Source organism: Argiope bruennichi, chromosome X2, assembly GCF_947563725.1.
Source record: "Argiope bruennichi chromosome X2, qqArgBrue1.1, whole genome shotgun sequence".
NCBI classification, from domain to species: domain Eukaryota; kingdom Metazoa; phylum Arthropoda; class Arachnida; order Araneae; family Araneidae; genus Argiope; species Argiope bruennichi.
In genome coordinates, this window is record NC_079163.1 from 89,547,233 (window position 1) to 89,571,551 (window position 24,319).

The 24,319-nt window shown below is 29.4% G+C and overlaps 1 protein-coding gene across 3 annotated transcripts in view; it reads right to left on the minus strand.

The window, feature by feature from the left end:
• The window catches only part of LOC129961046 (hemocyte protein-glutamine gamma-glutamyltransferase-like), a 79,572-nt gene that overhangs the window by 30,257 nt on the left and 24,996 nt on the right, over positions 1 to 24,319 (minus strand). For all 3 annotated transcript variants that reach the window (XM_056074845.1, XM_056074844.1, XM_056074846.1), the window contains exons 2-4: positions 22,846 to 23,029; positions 20,702 to 20,914; positions 16,850 to 17,116 (exon numbers count right to left, since the gene is read on the minus strand). In XM_056074845.1, the coding sequence (XP_055930820.1) occupies positions 16,850 to 17,116; positions 20,702 to 20,914; positions 22,846 to 23,011 (646 nt within the window). In that variant the 5' untranslated portion in view covers positions 23,012 to 23,029. The remainder of the gene's footprint in view (positions 1 to 16,849; positions 17,117 to 20,701; positions 20,915 to 22,845; positions 23,030 to 24,319) is intronic.

A 24,319-nucleotide genomic window follows, 5' to 3' on the forward strand; every position in this document is an offset into this window, starting at 1 on the left:
TTTTCTAATTGTGCCCACAAATTTTCAATCACATTGAAATATGGAGATTGAGGAGGGGTGTGTAATTGCATTTTAAAATTATACAACAACCATAACTTAACTATTTTAGCTGTATGTTTCGGGTCATTATTTTGTTGAAACAGGAAACGTAACCCTAAACCCAAATTCTGGGCACTTGGTTTCAAATTGTTCTTCAACATATCCAAATATTTAATTTTGTCCATGATTCCATCAATGAAAACTAAATTTCCCACTCTTTTGCAGACGTACAGCCCCATACAAGAAGTGAACCACCTCCATACTTGACAGAAGGATTGGTGTTTTTAGGAAGAAGTTCAGAATTGGGCTTTCTCCAAACATAACATCGACCATTACTACCAAAAACATTGAACTTACTTTCGCCACTGAATATTACTTGATTCCAGAAGTCAGGAGGCTTTGAAATATGACTTTTAGCAAATGAATTCTTTTCTCTCGATTTACTTTGGAAATGAATGGTTTTGTTCTGGCTACGCGACCATTATAATTTGCTTTTCGGATTACTTTTTGAATTGTTTCTGCAGAAACACACTTTCCAATTGTTCTTGAAGTAGATATAGCAATTTTTGTAGCACTCACCTTAGGATTGTTTGATACCTCTCGAATAACTCTTCTCTTGGTCGTGTCACTGAGGATTTCTCTTCTTCCTCTTCCAAGTTTATTAGCAATTTGTCCATACATTCTATACTTCTGGATAACTTTTTGAACGCATCCGTGACTGCGTTGAATTTCCCTTGCAATTTCTCGTAGAGATTTACCATCTTGAGACAATCGAATAACAATTTTCCGAATTTCAACATTTATTTCATTTCTAGATCTCATTATGATAACCAAAACGTTTGTTTTCGCTTGGAAATCAATGATTGCCAATTATAGTAACAAAACTATTTTACTTATGCATTTGGAAATAAATAATGGTAATCAAGTCGCATATTTTATAAAGTGTATACTCAATTTTGTGACTTTGGAATTTGCAACTTTTACATAAAAATTACTGTAATAAAAATATTATTGATTCCTCCGTTTTGTTTTTTAGCCTAATATTTTTGTTAATGTATATTTTATCGTTTTTATAAATATTAGCCATAAATAGGAATGTTAAGATCAAAAAGAATAAAATTAAAGAAGAAAGAGTATAGTGTATACTCAATTTTGGGAGCCACTGTATATTTAGTCTTCTTGAGAGGCAAACTCCTTGTCTTAATGGTTCGGATCGTTAGAATATCCAATGGGATCAACTCTTTTTAAGATATAATTGTCGGAATAGTTCGACGAAAAATTGATAAATATATGTTAAATATACGAGTATATTGATAAATATACTCATTAATAAATATATTATTGAATTATGAAATACGCTGAAATCTAAAATTATAAAACTGTGTATAAACCCTTTGCACTCGGAAAGATAATTCGATGCATAATTAATCATTTAATACATGGACCTGTATGTTACACACACACACACACACACACACAAAAAAAAAATACACGCAACTGTTTTAAGTTGAGTTTCCCTGAAAAATGAATTTATATCTTTTTAACATTTTGTGGGTATTTTTAACAATCAAAATAAATAAATAAATAGAATGTCAAAATGATGCACCGTCTTGAATAGTGACCGAGAGAAGACATTTGAGTGTAAAGGGTTAAGTCTCAATGAATATTCACTAAAGTATATTATGAATGAGGTTAAAATTCCAATTTACTTGTAGAATTTTCCATCAATATCTCATGTTTTTATGGCTTTTTTTATCACAAGATTTTCGATTAAATTTTTTAATACACCAATAAAATCGTGCTTTTTTAATAAAGATTTTTTGTATATACTGTTTCAAATTTTGTAATGAAAGTAGATTAAAGTAAGTTGTGCGTTGCTTCCTTTTATTTTCATATCCATTATTGTCTTTAAAAAGTAGCACATTATAAAATTGGAAACATGTCGAACAGAAATGAAAATTTATCGAAGATCTTTACAGGATTCCAAAATTGATGTAGTTTTGTGTTTATATACAGGAACAATCTAGGCAATTCTAAAAGAAAGAGAGCATATATATCCAAGTTTTTGTCTGACGTAGTTAACGAGGTTACGAGTGAAAAGAGGCTTTGCGTGTGTCAAATACATATTTGGATAGGTTTCCTTTTGAACCAACAATATGTGGGTGAAAAAATAACATCGGACCATTTTTGAAGGCATTTATTTACAACTCATGCGGTTATGGTTTTGTTCACCCATTCCTTTTGATTTTTTTTTCTCTCTACATCCGTTAGAAACTATAAAAAAAATCATTTCTGTTCTGAGAAAAAAAAAAGTCTATCCCTGAAAATATATAATGTGTTACTAAAAAAAATTAAAATGCGTTACTAAAAAATAAAATGTCTTGGTTAACGCATAACAACCAAGAAATCTTTTAAAAACGTTTTTTGAAAAATATACGATTATCTCCTAAAACTTTTTTTATACATATGCGAAATATTTGCTAAACACATGTTAAAATTTAGTAATAAGAGTCCAGGGAATAAAGAGTCTCCCAAAATTAACACAAGATTTGAATTTGCCACCATTCGTGCAGTAAAGTGTTGGCAACCCTATTAAAAAAACATTTGACAGCTTATAGTTTAGTGTTAATAAAAATGGAACATTACACGATAGAACAACATATTTTCATTGTTGAGTATTTCAAAAATAATAAAAATCTGGCGGTCACAGTACAAAAATTTGAGAATTGGCTTTCTAGACAGGGTGATTTATCACCATTGGATATCTTTTTATGGGGTTATTTGAAGTCAAAAGTATATGCCAACAAACCCACAAGGATGCCTGCATTGAAAGAGGAAATTCAACGCTGCATCAACGAAATTGAGCTACATTTATGCAAAATGGTCATTGAAAATTACGTTTCCAAAGATTGCGTATGTGGCAGCAAAGACGTGGAGGCCATTTGTCCTATGTCTATTCCATATATAACCCCATCCTGCGTACTTTACAATACAATTCAATAAAAATATTAAAAAAAAAGAGATTGTTTTTTTTATTTAATTCAAATCTTGCTTTAACACGTTGTTCTATCGTGTAGCACTCCATTTTTACTCACCCTAAACTATCAGCTGTTAAACGGATTTTTTAATAGGGTTGCCAACACTTTACAGCACGAATGGTGTCAAATTCAAATCTTGCGTTAATTTTGGACACCCTTTATTTCTGAATTTTTACTTTATAAAAGAATATAAAAATTTCAAAGTGCACTGAATAATGATCGAGATTTCTCTATTATAACTTCATCATCAAAGTTACCATTTTTTACATGTTTGCTGCCACGAATTAAATCCCGACGGTGTTGCATAAAATTTTGAGTGGTAACTCGACTGTCCTCCTCGTCATCTGATCGTGGTTCAAAATTTCGAGATGCGTCCCAAAATATTCCTGGTGTTGCTTGAAAACGGGACGGTAATATATCTTAACTAAAATAAACTAAGCCACGACTTAAATCAGCAGTTCGGACCATTTATTGAAGTAAATAACTTTTCCCTATATCTTAATTGTAGTAGATAAGAAGTCATATAATTAAAAAGTAGATGTGAATCATAGGCAGTATAACAGTCAATGTGTTAAAAAGGTATCTATGGCGATATTTTTACTCTTGGGCAAGAGTTCGCATCTAGGATTGCACTTACCGAAATTATTTATACCTTGCGAAATTCCGGTGGGTCCGTTCTCAATGAAAGATTATCAGACGAGGCATGATTAAGAGATCTGATTCTTCAACACATCCATTATCAATAATAAAGATTAATTAAAAAATCGTAATGCTTTACTTGAACTAATTTTAAAACCGAATTGATACATTATTGTGAAAGCTCGCTATCATAAAACCTTCGACAATACACGCTGTTAGGTAATTGGTTTTAAATAATGCTTTGCTCGCATTTTAAGTGTTGCCAACTGTGAAAACTAAGCTTTACTTTGATGCAGTTCGAATCAGTTAATTTTGAGACCATACCACGAAAACTAGAAAATACTCAGGGACATTTCCACCTCGAAAAATTCTTTTTAAAGATAAATATGATGAAATGTTAAAAAAAAAAAAAAAAAAAAAAAAAAAAAAATCGTAACAAAGTTAAGTATATCTAATGACTAGTTCAGAGTTTCTATAAAGTAAACTGAAAAACAGCAAGATAAATTTAATTTGAATGTTCCAATTTTGTAGCTATTCTTTTAACCAGATTCGCATAATCGAAGTCACGAGAGATCAAATATAGCTCTTTTATTTAGCAATTTCTAATCTGATAGTAAAAGAATCCCTATTCGGAGCATAGTAGAGATAACGCCAAATTTTGATCAAATGCCTTTCAGAACCTTAAATATTTCCAAGATATTTTTTACTGCACCGACCAAGAAAATAAAAATAAAAATAAGTTACAGAGATCTTCTATTTATATCAGAAAGTAATTTGCAGTGTTTTGAGGTTCTTCTTGTATTCTAAACTAATATTGTAAAATTTTATTCCAATGAAAATATTTCATTCTGCTCCTTAGTTCAACCCGGATCTTAGAATACCAGTCTTGCTGGAATGGTGCGAAAGTCTGGCAAGGGGCTACCAGATCAGTTATCATCCGCGTCATCTGACAGCGGTTCAAAATTAAATGGTTTTTTTTTGAAACAGCCTTAGCGTTGCTTTAAAAAAACGAAACGTTAATTATAAGGAAACTAAACTAAACTTAGCCCAGATGCTAACATGTCGCATTCAGTATTTTTAAAAGATCTTAATGCTATCGAAAATTAATCTCTCAGTGTTCTAAATTTCAAAGTAAAAATTTTGCCCTCATTTCGTCGAATGTGTCGACAATTCACCTTGGCTCAAATGCACTTACAAAATGCCAGCGTAAAGTACAAGATGATAATCCAGATTTAGAAAACGGACGTCAATCCATACATAGCACCATCTGCGAGGGAATATTATTAATGGTTACGTGTGTCATGCTATTTTCTCTACACTTCACAGTTTTTTAAATTATCATTTTCAGCTTTAAATGTGCGATCCCATTTTTAAATGAATAGACGAATCCCAAAATAATTTTCAGGCTACAATTTTAATTAAAATTAATTATTTAACAAACCCTAATTGTTTGATTAAAATTTCTTGTCAAAAAAATTTCCATATTTGATTAAAAAATGTTAGAAGTTGTTTTATTAACTATATATATATATATATATATATATATATATATATAATTATTAAAAATATGATTGCATCACAGCGAAAAAATAGAATTAATTTATGCTTAAGTGAAAAAAAAAAAAAAAAACCCTCCATCTATTATTTTGAAAATTTATTTTTATCATATCTTCTGTAATATAAGAATAGAAATTCTTCCGTTTCCGTGATCATCGAAAATGTCGAATGAAACACTGGTATTAAATAATCGAATTATTTACCTATTATTGAAAGAATTTCAGATAAAAAGAATACTAAAAGGAAATATATAAATTATCAACAGCAGTTGTTTCAATGCCAAACCCAAAAATTGAGTGATTTTTTTTTCCTATTATAAAAAAAGGGAACAAGAATTCAATTTTTTAACTAGTAGAATGCAACCATTTTGTCTTGTTTTCATCATTGTTCCTCATTTTTACCAATTCAAATTCCTGTTCCGATAATTTTCGATGAAAGATTAAAAGTCCCTCTAAGATTTGAATTCCATGACAGCTTTTATATATTAATTCTGCCTTATCATTAAATTCTACTTATTTAAAGTCATTTCATATTTTAGAGACCGAGTAGTTGATGATCATATGATGCGCTCACTTAAATAATTTCGTTTGTCTTTTAATAGGATATTCAATTCTGGATCAATAACTCTAAAGTTTTAATTAATGAAATTTTCTCATTAAACGTAAAATTTTGAAATAAATAAAGAATGAAAAATATTTTTTAAAAAATCAAAGAAAGTAATTTCAATTCCAATAAAATAAATTTTATTGAAGGTTGTTCCGGAAACTCTGTCATGAAGGTCATCAACAGCATGCGTTATATAACACCAAATTCGTCATGAAATCAGTGGGCGCTTTAAATATTTAATCTTTAGTTATATCAATTGCTTTGCTACACAGTAATACTGAAAAAAAAATCGCTTTATGTATTGTGAAGCGCATTCACTCTTTATCATTATTATTATTCAAGGTGAAAAAAAGAAAATCTTAGAAGACAAAGAGGGAAAGTTTCGTGACTTTAAAATAATTGAGTTTCCTTTGAAAAAGAAATATTGTTAGTTTGCATGCGAACAGTGCTTTTTTAAATTAAAATTTGAATCCAAAACAAATTCTGATATTCATAAAGATGTTAAAAGATTGTAAAGCTTATTAGAAATGAGAATTATAAATTAATTAAGGATAAAGAAATTTTACATCCTATTTTTCATTCTATTGAAGAACAAACTTTCAATTTATAGTTGCAAGCTAAAAGGAAATGCGATTTATTCTCTGCTTATTTTGAATTTATTTGAATGGTAAAGGTCTAGGTCAAATGAATAATTATAAAACAAATTATGCTCATTTTATAAAAACTTTTTAATTCTTTCAATTTAAATTGTTATTTTCAGCCATTAATGGCTTCAGAGAGTTTTTATTATACAAAAATCTACCATTAATCAAGAATAATATTAAATATCATTATTGTAATGATTTTATGATGATGATCTTTAACTTAAGATAATTTAACCGTTTGAACTCGAATGATGACTCTCACTCGCCATTTAAGACGGTGCATCCTTTTGACGTTTTATTTGTTTATTTTTTAATTGTTAAAAATACCTACAAAATGTTAAGAAGACGTGGAAAATAATTCGGGAAAATACAATTTAAAGCAATTATATATATATTTCTCGGAGCATTGAACAAGTCCTTGTCTTAACCCTTTGACTACCAACGGGACTTTAACATCCGACTAACCTTTTAAAATCAGCTTAAATAGTTCTAAGTAAAAGTAGTTTTTTTGGTGCGGGAAGGTGTAGTTGGCCATCATGTCCTAGACACGGGAGTTTAAAAACATTTGGAAAAAAAATCGAATAGATTTGTCTAATACAGAAGCTATTATCTTCATTTTGTGCGCGAATGCAGAGAAAAACATTTAAAAAAATGAGTAGTCAAAGTGTTAAATGAATAAATATACATCGAATTACTTTTCCGAGTGTAAAGGGTTAGTTATAATCTAAACAATACCTTTAATATATATATATATATATAGTTTTTAAATATTTCATTTATATTATTTAAATATAATAAACTGTTAGCAATTTCTTTTTACATCAAATTTTTGTCTTAAACCGAAAATTAATTTAGTAACATCTTAATGATTTAAATCTTTTTTTTTCTAAGTAGCTTCCATTCCCATGTTATAAATTGATCGAGTATTGATGTAAAACCTGTGCATTCAATTCATTAAGGTGAAATGCAAGAGCCACTAAATGCTTTGTAATTTTCTAAACTAAGAGTGGCATTTCCGCCATTCTACACTTTAGATGCCTATGTGGGTTTAGTGATAAAAACTCAGTTTTGGCTTCGAAGGATAGCGAGTTTAAAGTTCCATTCCGTTAATAAGTCGCCATATTTGTGGGCACTGAGTTCGATGAGTCGCTATGGTTTTATATTGTCACGTAGGTACTTTAGTATAGAATGCAATGACACACACAAGAAATAGAGATAAACCAATTAATTAACTCAACTCAGAACAAAGTAACTGACAGATCTTCTGCTTTTATACTAACAGGGGAAGTTCCAGAATACTTTTCTGGAGACAGTAAGAAAAGTTCAGAACACTTATCTGGTAAATTAAAGAAAGGTCCAGAATAAAGGAAAACATAATATCAAGGAATTAAATATTTACACAAACTGTGAATCGCATTGTCTCTAGCGGGATTCGAAATTACTATCTCTTGATTATGAGACCAGTGCTATGACCATTCGGCCATGGAGAGTCGACTGTCTCTTTTCAATGCGGCAATATACAGATTGGCTACTAAATACTGTAATTCTCCAGAATATAAGAATTAATTTTAATCGTTTGGTGAAATAATTTATATCTCTCTTTCAGCAATTGGCAAATTTCTATCAGTTTTTATTAGTTCTATTAATTTCTATTGGTTCTACACGCATTTAGAATCAGTTTAAAAACGGAAGAAATTTAGAATCATTTTAAAGACAGAAGATAAAAGGGTGATTAAAAAGCCTCTTTGTTCGCGCATTTTCAGCAAGTAAAACCTTTAAGCAATTAAATGTCTTAGTTTTTATAGGACATTTATCTAAGGAACTATTATATAAACCGATTAATCGACACTAAAAGCTGTAATGATCGAACTAGGTATGGTCGACCATACTCAATTCATACAAAAGAGTGCAACTAAAAAATTTGTGAAAATAGGCTAAGAAATCCCTTACTTTCTGTAAATAAAATGGCCGCAGAAGAAGGGGTAGGTTGTAGAACTATACAAATTATAAAAAAATGAGTTAGATTTTCGGTCACGTCGCAAAAGAAAAATTCAAGGTTTGACAAGTAATAAAGCGATTGTAATGATATAAGAAACGGTATGGTAAGATGAAGCATAGTAGCCAATGAGTTGGCAGAAAAATATTTTCCGATTAATTATAAATGTTATAATGCTAGAAGTCATGTATATTTAGCAAACTTCGACGTTAAACCTTTGATATGTAGAACGAGTTCGAAACAAGAATTATCTTATTGTTTTGCAGAAGAAAGGGTGAGTTGTAGAATTATGCAAGTTACAGAAAATGACGAAGATTTTCGACCACACCACAAAATTCAAAGTTTGACAAATAATCAAACGTTTATAATGTTACAAGAAACGATATGGTAATATGAAGCGTGGTTGCAAAAGAATTGGCAGAAAAGTATTTTCTGATGAAAGGCTATTTTGAATTGAACAATTTTATAATATTAAAAATCATATATATTTAGCAAACTTCGGGATTAAACCTTTCAATCGTGGAACTTCAAAACAAGAATTCATTTATTGTTTAGTTTGCAGTGTCAAATAATGGAAAATTGTCTCTGAAATTGATGAATAAAGCGATAACAATTAACGCAAATATTATTGAACAGTGCATATTAACTATATATATTTATTGCTACTGATTGACGGATTGTATATTATAAAGGATTTGATATTACAATAATATTCTGCGCATGGCACTGAGCCAAATCAACTCAGGCTTGACTTTGAGTCAATTGTCTAAGCAAGAAAATTGACCTCTTTCTTCACCGGATTTAAAACATTTTGACAATTGCATCCGGAATATTTTAGAGATTAAATATTAAACAAAAGATAAGTTTAGATTCTTTTAAAAGTTCCATATTGCGTGAATGGGACCAATTATCTTTTTAAATTGTTAGTACTGCAATCGAATAACCGCTAAAGATATTTTTAGTCGTTAAAAACATAGCAGTGAATTCGAATAAAATTATTTCAAGGCGAACTTTCATAAATGATATTCATCGTTTTCTGTTTTATATCTGTAAAATAAAATGATTCAATATCTGTGACAGCATTTAATAATCTTGCTGTAGAAGTGCGGGGTGTTAACTGAGGTGTCATCGAATGATAAAACAAATGTTTATAGGTCCGTTCCCAAAAATTATTATAGCTTTGCATTGTTTATAAACTCAAGTCTAATAAATTAAACTTATTATTGAAACCAAGGTAAAATACAAGTTTATTTAATGTGCACATGAGACAATCTTAAAATATCAAAAATCACCATCAAAACTTAAAGTCAATGCGGAAATAAAATTGAAAATGGTAAATCATTTAGCCGATTTTCTTGTTCATCGTACACTTATCGAATTTTTAAAATTAATGTAACAATTAAAAAAAAATTGCGTGAAGTCCTGAAATATTTTATGTATCCTAAGAACTCTAAATTGAATTTAAACTACAACTAATGACCAAAGCAGAAACTGAAATCCAGATATATAACAGAGAAAAAAGAATTATAAATGATTAATATTCCAATTATGCTTGGAAAAATTATTTAAATTAAAAGAAATAAATCCTACTGAAATATGACAGCCCTCGTTGAACTGATATTCCCAGTTCTCGTAGAAACCACTTACAATAACTGAAACAGCTTAACATATGATTTAAATTTTCCCTTTCAGAGAGTTAACAGGAAGTATAGTAATACTACAAACACAACTTCTCTTTATGTGGATGCCTCTATAAATTTAAATTACAAATGGCAATCACTAAAAGTAACTAGATACTATGCAAATAAATTCCCACCGGACTCTTAGACAATGGCTTACTTATGAGTCCCAACAAGTTTATGAGGAGGAACTCAAGAAGGTGACAACTACAATTATAGCAACATGGCATGTATTTAATTAAAGATTTTTTTTTTATTTTTTACTATGGATTTTAATGAAACCGTTTTTTCTGAGTTACTACAATTTAATGAACTAATATCTTATTTCAAAGGTTTTGATTTGGCAAGAAAGGTTCAAGAAATGTTCAATTAAAATTCCTTTCATGACTGACATAAATGCAGCAACGAATCTTGATTTTAAATTAAAAATAATGGGAATTAATGGTTTCCGGACTTTATATTGCCGCAACCATGACTTTATCATTAGTCCTTGCTCGTTGTAAGCTTATTAAGTTCATGTTTCATTCTGTGCCTGCTGAAAAGATTTTGTCTGTCCAGGCTCATTTCAATTAGCAGAGATATTTCTTCATTCATAACTTTCCTTTTTTAACGTGAATATGTTTCATTAATTGTTGTTTGATGACCTTGGAAACGAATCACGAGATTGAGCTAAACGCGCATTCAATTAAAAATGTTTTAGTTTAGTAGATTCTTGTCCTATTTTAAAGATATAAAAGGGCTGTATTAGGACACATTTCGTAATTTTGAACTATTGTCAGTTGGCAAGGATCATACCTAGGCTAACATACTCCTATCTAAATATGCAAATCATTGCAACAAGTAGGCATTCGATTTCGGCAGATTTAAAGCGTTCCAAACCCATGTATATGGTGCATTTCTAAGTGAAATCGAATTTCGAACCCGGGATTTTACTAAGAAGCAATTTAGAAACTTTTTATCAAAAGTGAGCACATAAGTCATTTTTTGACAATTGCATATTTTTTATGCTTCTATTTTTTTTAAAAACAAGTTTCAAATCTTAGTACTGTAAAAAGCTGGAGTCTCATTTTGTATGAAAACATGTTTTTCCCTTTTTAAATCAAACTAAATAGTCTCTATGAAAACTAGAATGAAATGAATCTTCTTTGTCAACTATAAATTCTCTAATCTATTATTCTACAATAGTAGACACACATGCAGTACAGCCAATACAATAAAACACCTTTTATACATTCCTCATTTATACGTCTTTTCCATTTATATGTCATTTCAATAGTCTCGATTCCTTCAGATCCTTTTATTCTGAAAGTTCCTCGTTTATGCTACGTAAAACTTCGGTTATACGTGATTTCCTCTTTTCTAAAATTTGTAAATTTCAGGTCTCAGATATTATTTCTCTGTTCTTATTCAGGAAGAAACTTTCATGATTTCAGATATTATTTCTATGTTCTTATTCAGGAAGAAACTTTCATGATTTCAGAATTAATCACAATTAATGAATTAATAGAAAATAAATTGTTTGGTGCTAATTTAAGCGATGGTGAAGAAGAATATGGAGAAGTTATTTTACCTTCCTTTAACCTGTTAACCGAGAAATTATATTTAACTCGCTTCACGCTGAAATCTTTCGTCATACACGGTTAATATGTTAAAGGAGAAATGGACCCTATTGAAAAAATTCAAACTTATTTTGTTTCTCTAAACACGAGTCAAAATACGCAAAGAATACAAATCGGTCAATAATGTTGTACTTATTTCTCGAAGGCAATCAGTAGTCAGACATTGATTAAAGTTTTTTTTAATCAAACGCTTACCTGCATGCACATAAATCTTATAAAATAAGAAGCGTTTAATTAGTTCTGAAGATATGCAATAAAAGACATGAATTTTCTCTCTTTTATGAACAAATACTTAATTTCAAAATTTAACTATTATTGCATGTGCCATGTAATAATATACTAAAATCATAATTTTGAAATTACTACTTTTAAATAAATTTACAATAACTGCATTAAATTTATAATACGTAATATTAATTAAAGTTTCAATTATACGTCAGACGTTTGTAAGACGTATAAGTGACATTTTTGAAAACTATCACTTGTAAAGTTTTCACTCTTGATGAGAAACACAAAAAAGCTATTTGCATAACAGAAAAAATAAAATTTACTAATTAATTTAGTGCTGTTATTTCCTCTTTTCAATTGAAAATGAATTTAAAAAATCCTATTTCACAATTTTTTTATACACATTGCAAAGAAAGATTTATTTTCTAAATGCCGAATTTTTTAAATTCCTACTTGCATGCAATGCTTGCAAACAAGTTCAAATATTTAAAAAAAATGAAACCAACAGTTATTTATAACCTAGTATATAACCTGTATAAGTTCAAACTAAATTCATTCGACAGCGAAATTCGAGCATTCGGATGATTAATAAACAAATATATAATTAAAAATTGGGAAGGGAGTTCGTATTTTTAAACTGTTTCTTGTGAGTTGTAAAATGTGAAGAAAAAAAAAAAGGAGGAGTTAAAAATCTGCTATCTATTAATTTCGATTTCGACAGAAAATGTTTGAAAACAGACTCTATTTTTATTTTTTAAATTTTAAAGGTTATCATTTGTTAAACAGTCTTTGAATTTTACATCGTAAACATTAAGCCTTGCACCATGTCGTAATAACACAATCATTCTTGGAACTTTATTCGTAACTGTTAACCAAGTGATGCGTTACATAGGATTAGACATTGGTCGGATTACACCTGTTAAATGTAGCGTCCTTCATACAGCACAGCTGTCAGAAAACCTTTTCACAATATTGAACCTTTCCGTAGCTCACATGCCCTCAGAAATACTGATTAACATGTTCGTTGACATGATTTACGTCAGGTTTTCCGATTATCTATCTAATTAGATTATCTCTTTTTTGACATGATTTACGTCAGGGTTTCAGATCATTTATCTAATTAGATGATCTCTTTTTTTGCTGTATTTTAAATGTAATAGGGAAAGGGAAGTGTATAGACCGGACCTTACCCCAATCGAAAATTTATGGAGGCGGCTATGGAAGTTTGATACACAGAAGCAACCCAGCAATAAAATCCAATTAATTAAAACAATAATTCAATTATGTATCACATTTTAACAGCTGGGGATCTAAAAGCGTTAGTGAATTCCACGTGAAAGTACTGCAAGGCCGTAATTTCTGTTAAAGGTTACCCAGCTAAACATTAACTGCTTTAAGTGACAATTATTTTGCATATGTCATTATTTCCGTGTTTCCTTTTTCTTCTTCGCAATTCCAATTCCAATCTAGTATGCTATAAAATTCTTGATTAAATTATCTTGAAAATCATCATTCGCGTGTTTCCTTTTTCTTCCTCGTAATTGCAATTCCAATATAGTATGCTATAAAATTCTTGATTAAATTATCTTGAAAATGATGTGTATCTTTAAAGTATTTCTCTTAATAAAATTGCTTTCTTTCCTCAAAAGGTTTCCACAAATTTGGCCACTACTGTAGATAGAAGGTGTTAACTAATTAGATAACGAGTGTGAACTACAGGCGAGTCACGTGGAAGTTAATGTTAATACTTCGAAAAATGTATTTTCATCATCTAACAGCTCAGCTTCTGACTGGAAGATAACACATTTAACTTTTGCAAGCTATTATCCCGTTCATTGTTTTATCAAGTGCATATCCATTTTAGAGGTGAAACTGCCATCATGCCATTTAATTTCAGCCTTCCCTAATTGTGTAATAAAGAGGTTCTCTACCTCTTAAATATTCTAACATATTAATAAATCAAATATGTATGTGTTATCATATTTTCAAATTATAAATTAAATGCTTCTAAATGAAGTATTTATTATCAAAGAATAAAATACTTTGATCCTATATTGTTTTCGTAAATAAAACTTATATCTTATTATAAAATATAAATATACTTTCATTTTGTAGTAAATAGTGAATAATTAATCATAATAGCAATCATAATTATTTTTGATGAAGATCGATGCGACGAATGACACTGCTTCGTTCCAATTTCGTTTTATTGGATTTTATCTTCATTTATTTTAAGCTTAAATCAGGTTCTTGTTGCAACCAATATATTTTTAATTAATAAGCATAGTTGATAATGTAATTTCACAATGATTATAAAAAGTCGAAAGGCATTAAAAATTGCACCGCTTTCTTAGATTTAAACGCATATTCATTTCTTCTTTGGAATCGAAATTTTCATAAGTAAGTTGAACTCATTCATCAGATTTCTAAAAGCTGATCTTTGTCTTGGACTAACATATTATCTAGTGTTGTATCTAAAATAGAAAACGAATATCTTAGTCAACTTGCATTTTCTTCTTAGCCGTAACTAGCATATGACTTGGGTAACCACCATCATAAGTGCCGAATTTAGGAAAGAAGGCAAAAAAAAAAAGGGGGGGGGGAGAAAATTATATATACTTGAGTAATAAAGATTCAAACAAAAGATTAAAAGTAGCCCCATTTTGCATTCGTTTAAATATTTTATATAAAAATTAAATTATCAAGAAGAATGTAAAATATCATTAATGGTACATATATCAAATTCTGCTATAATACCTTTTTCTAAACTAGTGTATTTCAAATTTTTAAAAAATCGTTATTTTCTTCCTAATAAAAAAAAAATATTCAAGAATATGTTTCATCGGTAGAAGCAAACTTGACCTACGCATTTAATTGTTACATTTAACTGATTTATCATTAAAATTCACAAGTGAAAATACATTGGAGGATATGATTCGTTTTCGCGCTTAACAATAACAATTATTGCGGAAGAAGTCTCTGAACACTACAAAAACTTTTATATGAACTTCTGCGTATTTGATTTGCCAGAATTCACATAATATGACTTGCATGCTTTCCTTTTTGGCGAGTTATAAAAATTTAATGGTAAAAGATCAGCCCGTCGAAAGTGCGTTTTGCTGCGAGCGGCCCCTGCCCCTTATGTTCAATATCTTTCATGTAGGCACAGTTTGTGCGTCGGTCAGAACTGGACCTTATTCTGTAATATCAATCGCAAAATCATCTGGTGGCCTACCTTGTAAATTATACAATCTTTAAGTTCTGGTTTCGCGACAAAAAATCTGGTTTCTTTTCATCCTTTCTGTACTAATGCCATCTTTCTGTTTTCATTTATTTACCAAATATTCATCTTTACATTTGCTCCTGATTTTTGCATCACTCTGCATTTAATATTTCCTTCCCAGTTTGAACAAACATAACCACGCTTATTTATGCATAACTAAAGTTTGTTATCTTGTGAAAGTTTTCGATACAAATGGTGAACAGTTAATGCAAATTTTTTGAGTAAAATAATTTTATCCGTATCATGAAACACATTACAAAACAAACACAAGAAGCGTCGCTATGCGTAATATTTATAAAACTGCGAGCCGCTGTGGTCTGGTGGCAAGGTCTCAACTTCGCAACCGGAGGGCTTCAGTTTCGAGACTCGATTCCATCGAAAAGCCGCCGTGTAAGTGGGCCATGTGCACGTTAAACTCGTAGGGGCCAAATGTCCTCCCTCTGGTGTGGTGCGGAAGTTTGGAGAGGGGAGTGACAGCTGAAGTGACATCCTCCTCATCTGACAGCGGTTCAAAGTCATGAGGTCCGTCCAAAATTAGCTTAGTGTTACTTTAAAACGGGACGTTAATATAAGTTAACTGAACTTGTAAAATTGCATTTTAACGCCATACGTTGGCGCCGCCGCAGCAATATGTACTAACAGAATGGGAAATAATGGATTGCCGATCTCAGAACTTATTTATAAATGTTTTGAACTTTAATTTAAAAAAAAGTCACATGCTGGGGCATAAATATAGTGAATTATCAAGAACTGTGCGAATAATATAATTAGATCTCTATAAAAACTAGCTTAAATATCTGATTTTTTATATACAATTAAACACAGTGAAATATTGCATGTTTATTCTTTGGATATTCGTGTCAAATGAATCATATTCCGAAAAAATTCTATGGTAAATGTTTGATTCATTAACGAACAATTTTGTTGCCAAACACCTTCTTTTCTCGAATTATTTTTTTAACAGGTCTCACAATGTATCATGAAAATTGAGAATCTATTTCTCTTTTGCATATAAATGAATGTAAAAAGAAATCGTAAAAAAATTCATTTATTATTTGGCTACCCAGAACGATTAATCATATTCTCATGAAAACCCATGGTAAACTTTCATTCGCTAACAGACAATATGGGCTACAAATATTGCATTTGTACCTTTCAGCTTGATTAATTAATGTCCTGTTTCGGAGAAAAGCGAGAATTATTTTGGGACGGACTTCGTAAATTTGAACCATGTTCAAATTACGAGGACGATATATGAGCCCTCACCTCTTCTCCAAATATTCTCCAAATATTTGCTCCTCACAGTGGAAGGATACTTGATCCTTCACGTCAATTTTGCATGCAAGAAGGCCCATATTTACGGCGGATCCTTGATAGAATCATGTTTCGAACCTGGAACTTTCTGGCCCGCTGAGCCAAAACGTGACTACAGCGGCCCTTCTTTCAATGGATTATATTCTTTAACAGATTTCTCACTGAACAACGAAAATTAAAAAAAGTATCATTTAAAAAAATACTTACCTTTGCACCAAGGATTAAACAGTATGTAGATACTCTCTTTGCATTCGTAAGTTTTGGGATTTCCTTCGTTTCCTTTGATATGGGACAATATTTTCATGCGCCACAGACCCACTCCTGCCATATATGGGATTTGAATCTGCATGGTAACGATAGATCTTTCCTTGCGTGTCATACAGATATCCCACTTAGATGAATCGAGAGTAAAGGCTTTATTTTCCATTACAGGCAAGATAACTAATGTCCCTTTACCCACTTGATTGTTTGGACCTTAAAAAAACATACAAATGTGCTTTGTTAATATAAAATTTTTTGATGTCTGTGTTTAAAGAAGTATGATAAAAATAAGATAAATTACGTATTAAATAATATAAATATAGTTTTCGAAAAAGATATATTATACTCTTTTATTTAATTTTCTCACTTTTATGTTTGTAAAGATGGAATTTATCAATCCACTTTTCACTTCCTGTTGTATTAGAGGTCTGATGCTTTGTACAATTATATGTTTCCGATGGCAATAAAATTTTTAATAATTATTTTCAATAATTAATTATTGGATAATAATTATTTTTAAATAAATTTATATTTCAGTTTAGAGGTACCGTTGTGAAAGAACTTTAGAAAAAAAATTGATTACCAAATTACATAATAATTATTATAATAAGGCATATTAAATTTTAAATTTTCTAAAAACTAGAAAGTAATAAAATAAAAATTTTAAAAACATTTTTTCATTATTGTACTAAAAAGTAGAAAATAATTTTCTTTAAAAAAAACTGTGGGTTGGAACAAGAATCGTGAAAGCTTGAGTATTGTAAATAGTAAGGCAAGTAAATTAAGCCCAGTGTTTATCATAAGAAAGAATTTTCTACCATTTATAAAAAATTAAAAAGCATTATAAAAGTGAAAAGTGATAGTCACAGTTTATTTTCAATACTAAGCATTTTGATCACCTTAGCGATTTTTGTTTTAATTTCCAGAATAAAAATAGATAATATTTTACATTTTAAATTATATATTAAATTCCAAAAACTAAAAAAATAATGAAATAAAAATCTTTAAATGTAATGAAGCATAATTCTTAAAAATATTTTTTTTTGTTATTTTAAAGCATTCATTTGAGATAATTAATAACTATTTCATAATATACGTATAAATGATAGTGTTAAAGTTAACTAAATTTATCTTTTCAACTTTTAGTGATATCTGTTCCTGCACTTTTCAAAACCGTGACTATCACTTTAAAACGATTTTTCTCCTCATCGGGATGATACGCAAACAAGAATAGCACTTATCTTTTGTTCTTTGTTAAGTGAATTTTTCTTTTAGTTATTCTTTTCCTATATTGACTTTGAATTTCTTTTGGAATCGTACAGTTTTGTTTTAGTTCGAAATTTGTTAATTGTTCTATGTATTTCTCGATAAAAATTAAACATCTTCCTCTCTATCATTTTTTCAATTCCTGTTTTGTTGAACCAAAGCTACTGGCACAGAAGTGTAAAAAGTTTCCGCACCTGAAAACAGACAGTGTCTTCAACAGTAATAAAATTAAAATAGATTTAATTAATTTTTTTCTTATTTAGTACATTTATTCTTACTTAGTAGCAGTATCTATATTTTTACAGCTATTTACCAACGAAATTGTGATATATCGAAACAAAAAAATTCAGTGATTTTATTTTTATAAATTATGACATCACCTTTAGAGCAGTTAAGAGTAGGTAGTTTATATTCAAAAATTGTGGCTTACAGGAAATCAGTGGCAAAATTGTACTTTTCGAAAAAAAGACAGACTTAAACAGTGTCATGAAATTAAATCCAAAAATCTCGAATCTAAATTCTACAAGTTTGTAATACAAAACTACGATTAACTAGTTTCATATGATGACTTTTTTAATTAAATATTTACAATACGACATAATTATACTAATCAGATTCATAATTTGCGATTACATGTCTCCCCTCTTCCAATACTTGAAGATCATCTAAATTTTTAAAAAATGAAATATTAAAAAATTAAAATCTTTATTTTTAATAGAGTGCTTTTCCTTTATATCGGGACATCTATTTTTTTAATTTTTTGAATTCCGTTATCAATAACACCCATCCAGTTAATTAGCATCCTGTTTTCAAAGTGTCCGAGTTCTACAGTTGTCTAGACTGAAATTATGGAAATCTGGTCACTTAATTAAAACAAATCTTCTAGCTGAAATAAGAAAAAAATTGGGCCAAAAGAGAAATTAAAAGGAAAGGTTGGAACTAAAGGTTTCGCAATTAATGCGGGTAATGTTACATTAATTATTTAATTAAATGAAATGTGTAATCAAAAGTGACATATATGAAATGAATAATTCATATATGTCACTTTTTGCGCGTCTCTGTTTTTAATCCCCTAAATATTCTTATAATTGAAAGTGAGCGCAAGTAAAAAAAAAAAAAAGAAAAGAAAAGAAAATTGATAAGCAGTGCAAGTAGATTACGAATGGTTTTCTTCATTTAAACATAATACTGATCTTACTTTTAATACGTACTTTTTTTCCTCCTCTGAAATTTAAGAACTTCAGTCGCTTGAAAACAAGCCGGTGAGTGAAGTAATTATTAAGTGTGCGTGGGAAAAGGGAAGCTAGGTTAATTATTCTTGATTTCCTTACATATATCATTTGAGCTTTATTATAACCTCAGTAATTCGTGAATGAATAGGAGTTATTTAAAATATTTTAGAAAAGTAACTAGATTTGGAAGGGGAAAAAAAGCAAGAACGCATGAAATAGTAAATTTTATTGATATAACTTTTATAAATGATTTATCAAAATCCGATTCTTAAAATAATTAGTCATACAACTTAGAAGTAAAAAAAAAAAAAAAAAAAAAAAAAAAAGGCCGGCGTCCTGGCATAGGAGTAGAGCGTTTTCCCCGGGTTCGAGCCCCGGTTCGGGCACGGTTGTTCTTCTGTGTTCTATCTGCGATGTGTGTGAATATGTCCTCCTGTAAAAAGGGGTTGTGCAAGCGAATGTGACGCATGAAGTAGTCGCCTTCTTGGCCCTAGTTGATGCTACTGAAAAAATAAGAGACGCTCACTCGGCTTAAATCGCTGACAGATCTGTCAGCGGGCTTTAAAGTGCCATAAGTAACAACAACAGTTAAAAAAAGGCACTAATCTTGTTAATCGAATCTACGGCCATGAAGTTAGAAAATGAATAATATGCGAACAATGCGTCTCGGACTTGTTTCTGTAAACTAATTCTAATCTTGGAGTGCTAACTTAGTTTTCTTGCTTTGGTTCCCTCGTTTGTTGAAAATTTTAGCAGAACATACTTTTACTGTTGGACTAAGAATTCAAAACGTGACATCTGATCACTTTATGCCAAAATTAAGGCCAGAATGAAAAATTCCTAAAGAAAACTAACTGTTTAAAAAATTTAATAAAAAGCTAACTGTAACTCAAATTTTACAAAAAAATTATTTACTTTTAAATAAAATTTCAGATATCTAATTCAAATCTGTATGAAAATGGGAAAACATTTTTAATTCTAGACAAGGAACTGAAATATGAATAATCCCGGCTAACCTCAAGTCTTCTGATTTTTTTAAAACCTTCACCGTTGTGTCTCCGCATAATAATGTGCGTCGAATTATTATTTTTCAGATTTATAAGCAAAAATTAAATAATTCAAGGGCGATATAGTTCCATAGAAAAAACTACAAGTAATTAAAAAAAATTCGTGTTCGATGGACTCTTAAAGTAGATCAATAGAGTAGCACATTCCCAGAAAGTAAATTGTCTTCTAATTAGACAGCAGAAGAGAACAAAACAGTTAAGGGGTTAAAATAGAAAATTGACGGATCACTTACCAAAAGTCAGATGAAGTCTGACTTTATCCATATGGATATCGAGTGGTCTATTGAAGCGTATTCCAAGATAGAAAGGTTCTCCCCTCCGAAAAACTGGCGAGGGATCTTTCCCTTCAAGCATGTCATAGCTGTCGGTGTGGTGAGCTTTCGCATTATCTTTGCAATAGAATTCAACAGCATTCACCTCGATAGGCTGTGGAAGGCCTCTGTCCACTGAAATAAATTGAGAGAAAATTTTAATTAAGGTTGTGAAATCAGAGCATGCCCATGGGACATACATCAAATATGAAACATCGATTTAAATTTAGGAACTACGGCGTATCTTTGCATTGCATATAATGTAAGATGACGTGAAATTAGATGCTAGATGAAGTACAGATGAGTTTTTCTTAAGTTATAATTTCACAAGATAATCAGACTCTGCAAAAATTCCACTATAAACCACTACAGTTCTGAACAAATAAGCGTTAACGAAAGAATCTAATTTTATCCAAAAATACAACAAGCACGTTTTATATAAAAAATTGTTTTATGAAATATCTTGAATTGAACAAAATGTAGAGTTTTAGTACGAGTAGTTAATTAGTATTTAAAAAAGCAACACTAAAAGTAAAAACGTTCAGCTTATTTCAAAAATAAAAAAAGGGGGGGGATTGTTATTGTCAAATAATTATTGATCTTTTGACATCTCATTTTAGTACTTAACACTACAAATGATTCTATCTATAAACATAAAAATAATTTACGAAATTAGAGTAAATATGCATAAAGAGTAATTTTATTATACCAAACAATTAATACAAATCTAGTATGGTATTATTTCATTACTATTGGCTGTAAAGATTTCGAATTAATTTTATAATCTATGATAGGATTAATGATTATCATATGATTAATTCTGTTAGAAACATCACGATTTTTTTTGTTAGAGCAAGAGAAGAAATTCTTCGCGCATGTAAAACGTAATATAATAAATTAATCTCTAAATCTTTTTTGGAAATGTTTTGGATAAACAATTTGATATCTATTAACGATATGGCATTTCGAAATAAATTTTAGAATTTAAGTTCATATATTTTTCTGCAGTTTTACATTTATTTTTATGTCTTCTATATTTTTAATACATTTAAAATATATAAAAGTGCTTGTTCATGTTGGAATTTCAAAATGCATTAAAAATATCTTCACAGCTTTTTTGTTTTTATAAGCTGTAATATATTAATATAAAATGTAAAGAGCTCAAATTCTATAAAGCAAATCTAAAATAAAAATACATTTTCTTATTATTTATAAAAATTATTTCCTATTACGCAGAAAACAGCACAAATTATTATTTAGTTATTACTTTTAGATATGACTGAGAGGTGAATAATTTTACAAAAATTTCCATTACAAAATCAATTAAGGAATAGGGAACATACGCAAAATAGTAGAAAATAAAGATCAAATATTTCAGTAATAAAAAAATCTTTCTTTACAATTTTTAAAACGGAATTAATAAAATAGATAGTGTGATTTGTTAATATTACTATTTTTTGCGACATATCTGAAGGTATAGAAAATTTGTATTTATTCTCAATAAGCTTTTACATAAGAAATTTTAATTAGATTTCTAGGCAAAAAATTACATTCCAAAATTCAGATACCATTTAAAATGTTTAAAAGGCTTATTGTTTTAAATGTCTTCAAGAACGGGATGCATTTCCCTTCTTCGACGCTATGCATCTCTTCGGAATCTTTCTAAAATGTCATTCAAGTAACTTTCACCAAAATTCGCTTTACTTTTGCTTGATTTAAGAGATAAAAGTATTTGTTCTGGACGCAAAATCCACTATTAAGTCTATTAGTATTAAGTGCTGATTAAGAGGTGAAAAAGCTGATTTAAGGGGTAAAAGTATTTGTTGTTTTAAATACCTTCATCAACGGGACGCGTTTCCCTTCTTCGACGCAATACATCTCTTCGGAATCTTTCAAAAATGTCATTTAAGTAACTTTTATCAAATACGATTTACTTTACCCTGATTTAAGAGGTAAAATTATTTGAGTTGGACACAAAATACACAATTAAGTATATTAGCTTTAAGTGTTGATTAAGAGGGGAAAAATCTGATTGAAGAGGTAAAAGTATTTGTTGTTTTAAATACCTTCATCAACAGGACGCATTTCCCTTCTTCGACGCAATGCATCTCTTCGGAATCTTTCTAAAATGTCATTTAAGTAATCAACATTTTCTTCCAAAGGCAGAACGCTTCGGATATTGCGCCTGCCATACCCTTCCACATGACGTCTGGGGCTTAGTGTCCGTGACATCTAGAAGCAGAGTAGCCACTGAAAAGGAAACTTTAATTAAAATTAACTATACTAATCAAATTACTCTTCAGTATGTCCAAACGAATCATTAAGAAATAAATGTCTTTTAGATGTTCAAACTTATGTGTGCAAGTAAATATGCTCAAGGTTTTCAATACATTGGAATTGGAATCAAATGTACCGGCGTATGTCATGTAACACTTCATTACGCTTTGTTTTACATAGTGCTGTGATTTTTCTTTCTTTTCCCTTTTGCAGAATTCAAGGAGCGTCGTGTATTTAAAGTGTATAATATTCCATTATACAACAGTGTCTCTAAAATAATTTTCTTCTAATTATAATTACATACATATTTCAGAAATAATGCGATATTTGATAAAATATTTAATTTAATACGAAACTTTCTTTATACAATTTTTAATAAATATTACATAAATATTTGTACTTAGCATATTTAATTATTTTAAAGGTCGAAGGAAATCTTTTCGGTATGTCTTCAAAAACCACTTCCATTTAATCTTTATTCTATGATTTTACAAACGAGTTGTTAGTCTATCTTATTTTACTTGACCTATTTGGCAATTCGAAATATTTCAGAGATGGATTAGGAGTATTTATTGATTAGGAAATGACAATTTTGCATTGAAATTGAATTTGTTTAGAATTTTGTTTTTCTTAAAGAAATAACAAACTACCAACAAAAAAGAAACGAAGTATAATTTAATGAATATAACAAAAATACTTTATGCTCACTCTTCATTTCTAATTATATATTCTTAAATTAAAATTATTTTTTCTACGGATATTAAATATATTTTGCTAATTCGATTTCCAAACAAAACTTATGATATTTTACTTAAATATATAAGTAAACAGAGATTGCACCAAAGATTTCTTTATATCAGTTTTATAAAAAAATTTAATTTCGTTAAAATTTGATTTCTATATTAATTAATATTGCATATGTTCTAAATTTTTCATCTGAAATTTTTTTAAATATAATTTTTGACATCGCATAACGTTTTTAAAAGGAAAGAAAGATATTTTTAATGAAAAAGGCACAATTTATTACTTTATTAAGAATGATTATCAAGGAATGAACTTTCTAAAATTTTAGTCAAAATTATTTTATATCAGCTTTTAAAATCGGATTTAATATCAACTTTTAAAAAGGATCGATCAATTTTATTAAAATGGGACAAAATTTGAGTTATTGAAACCAAATTTATAAATATAAACACCTCAACTAATGCGAATTTCTGCTAAATAAAAAAGTTAAAATCTCACAATGAGTTTAACAGTTTTCGA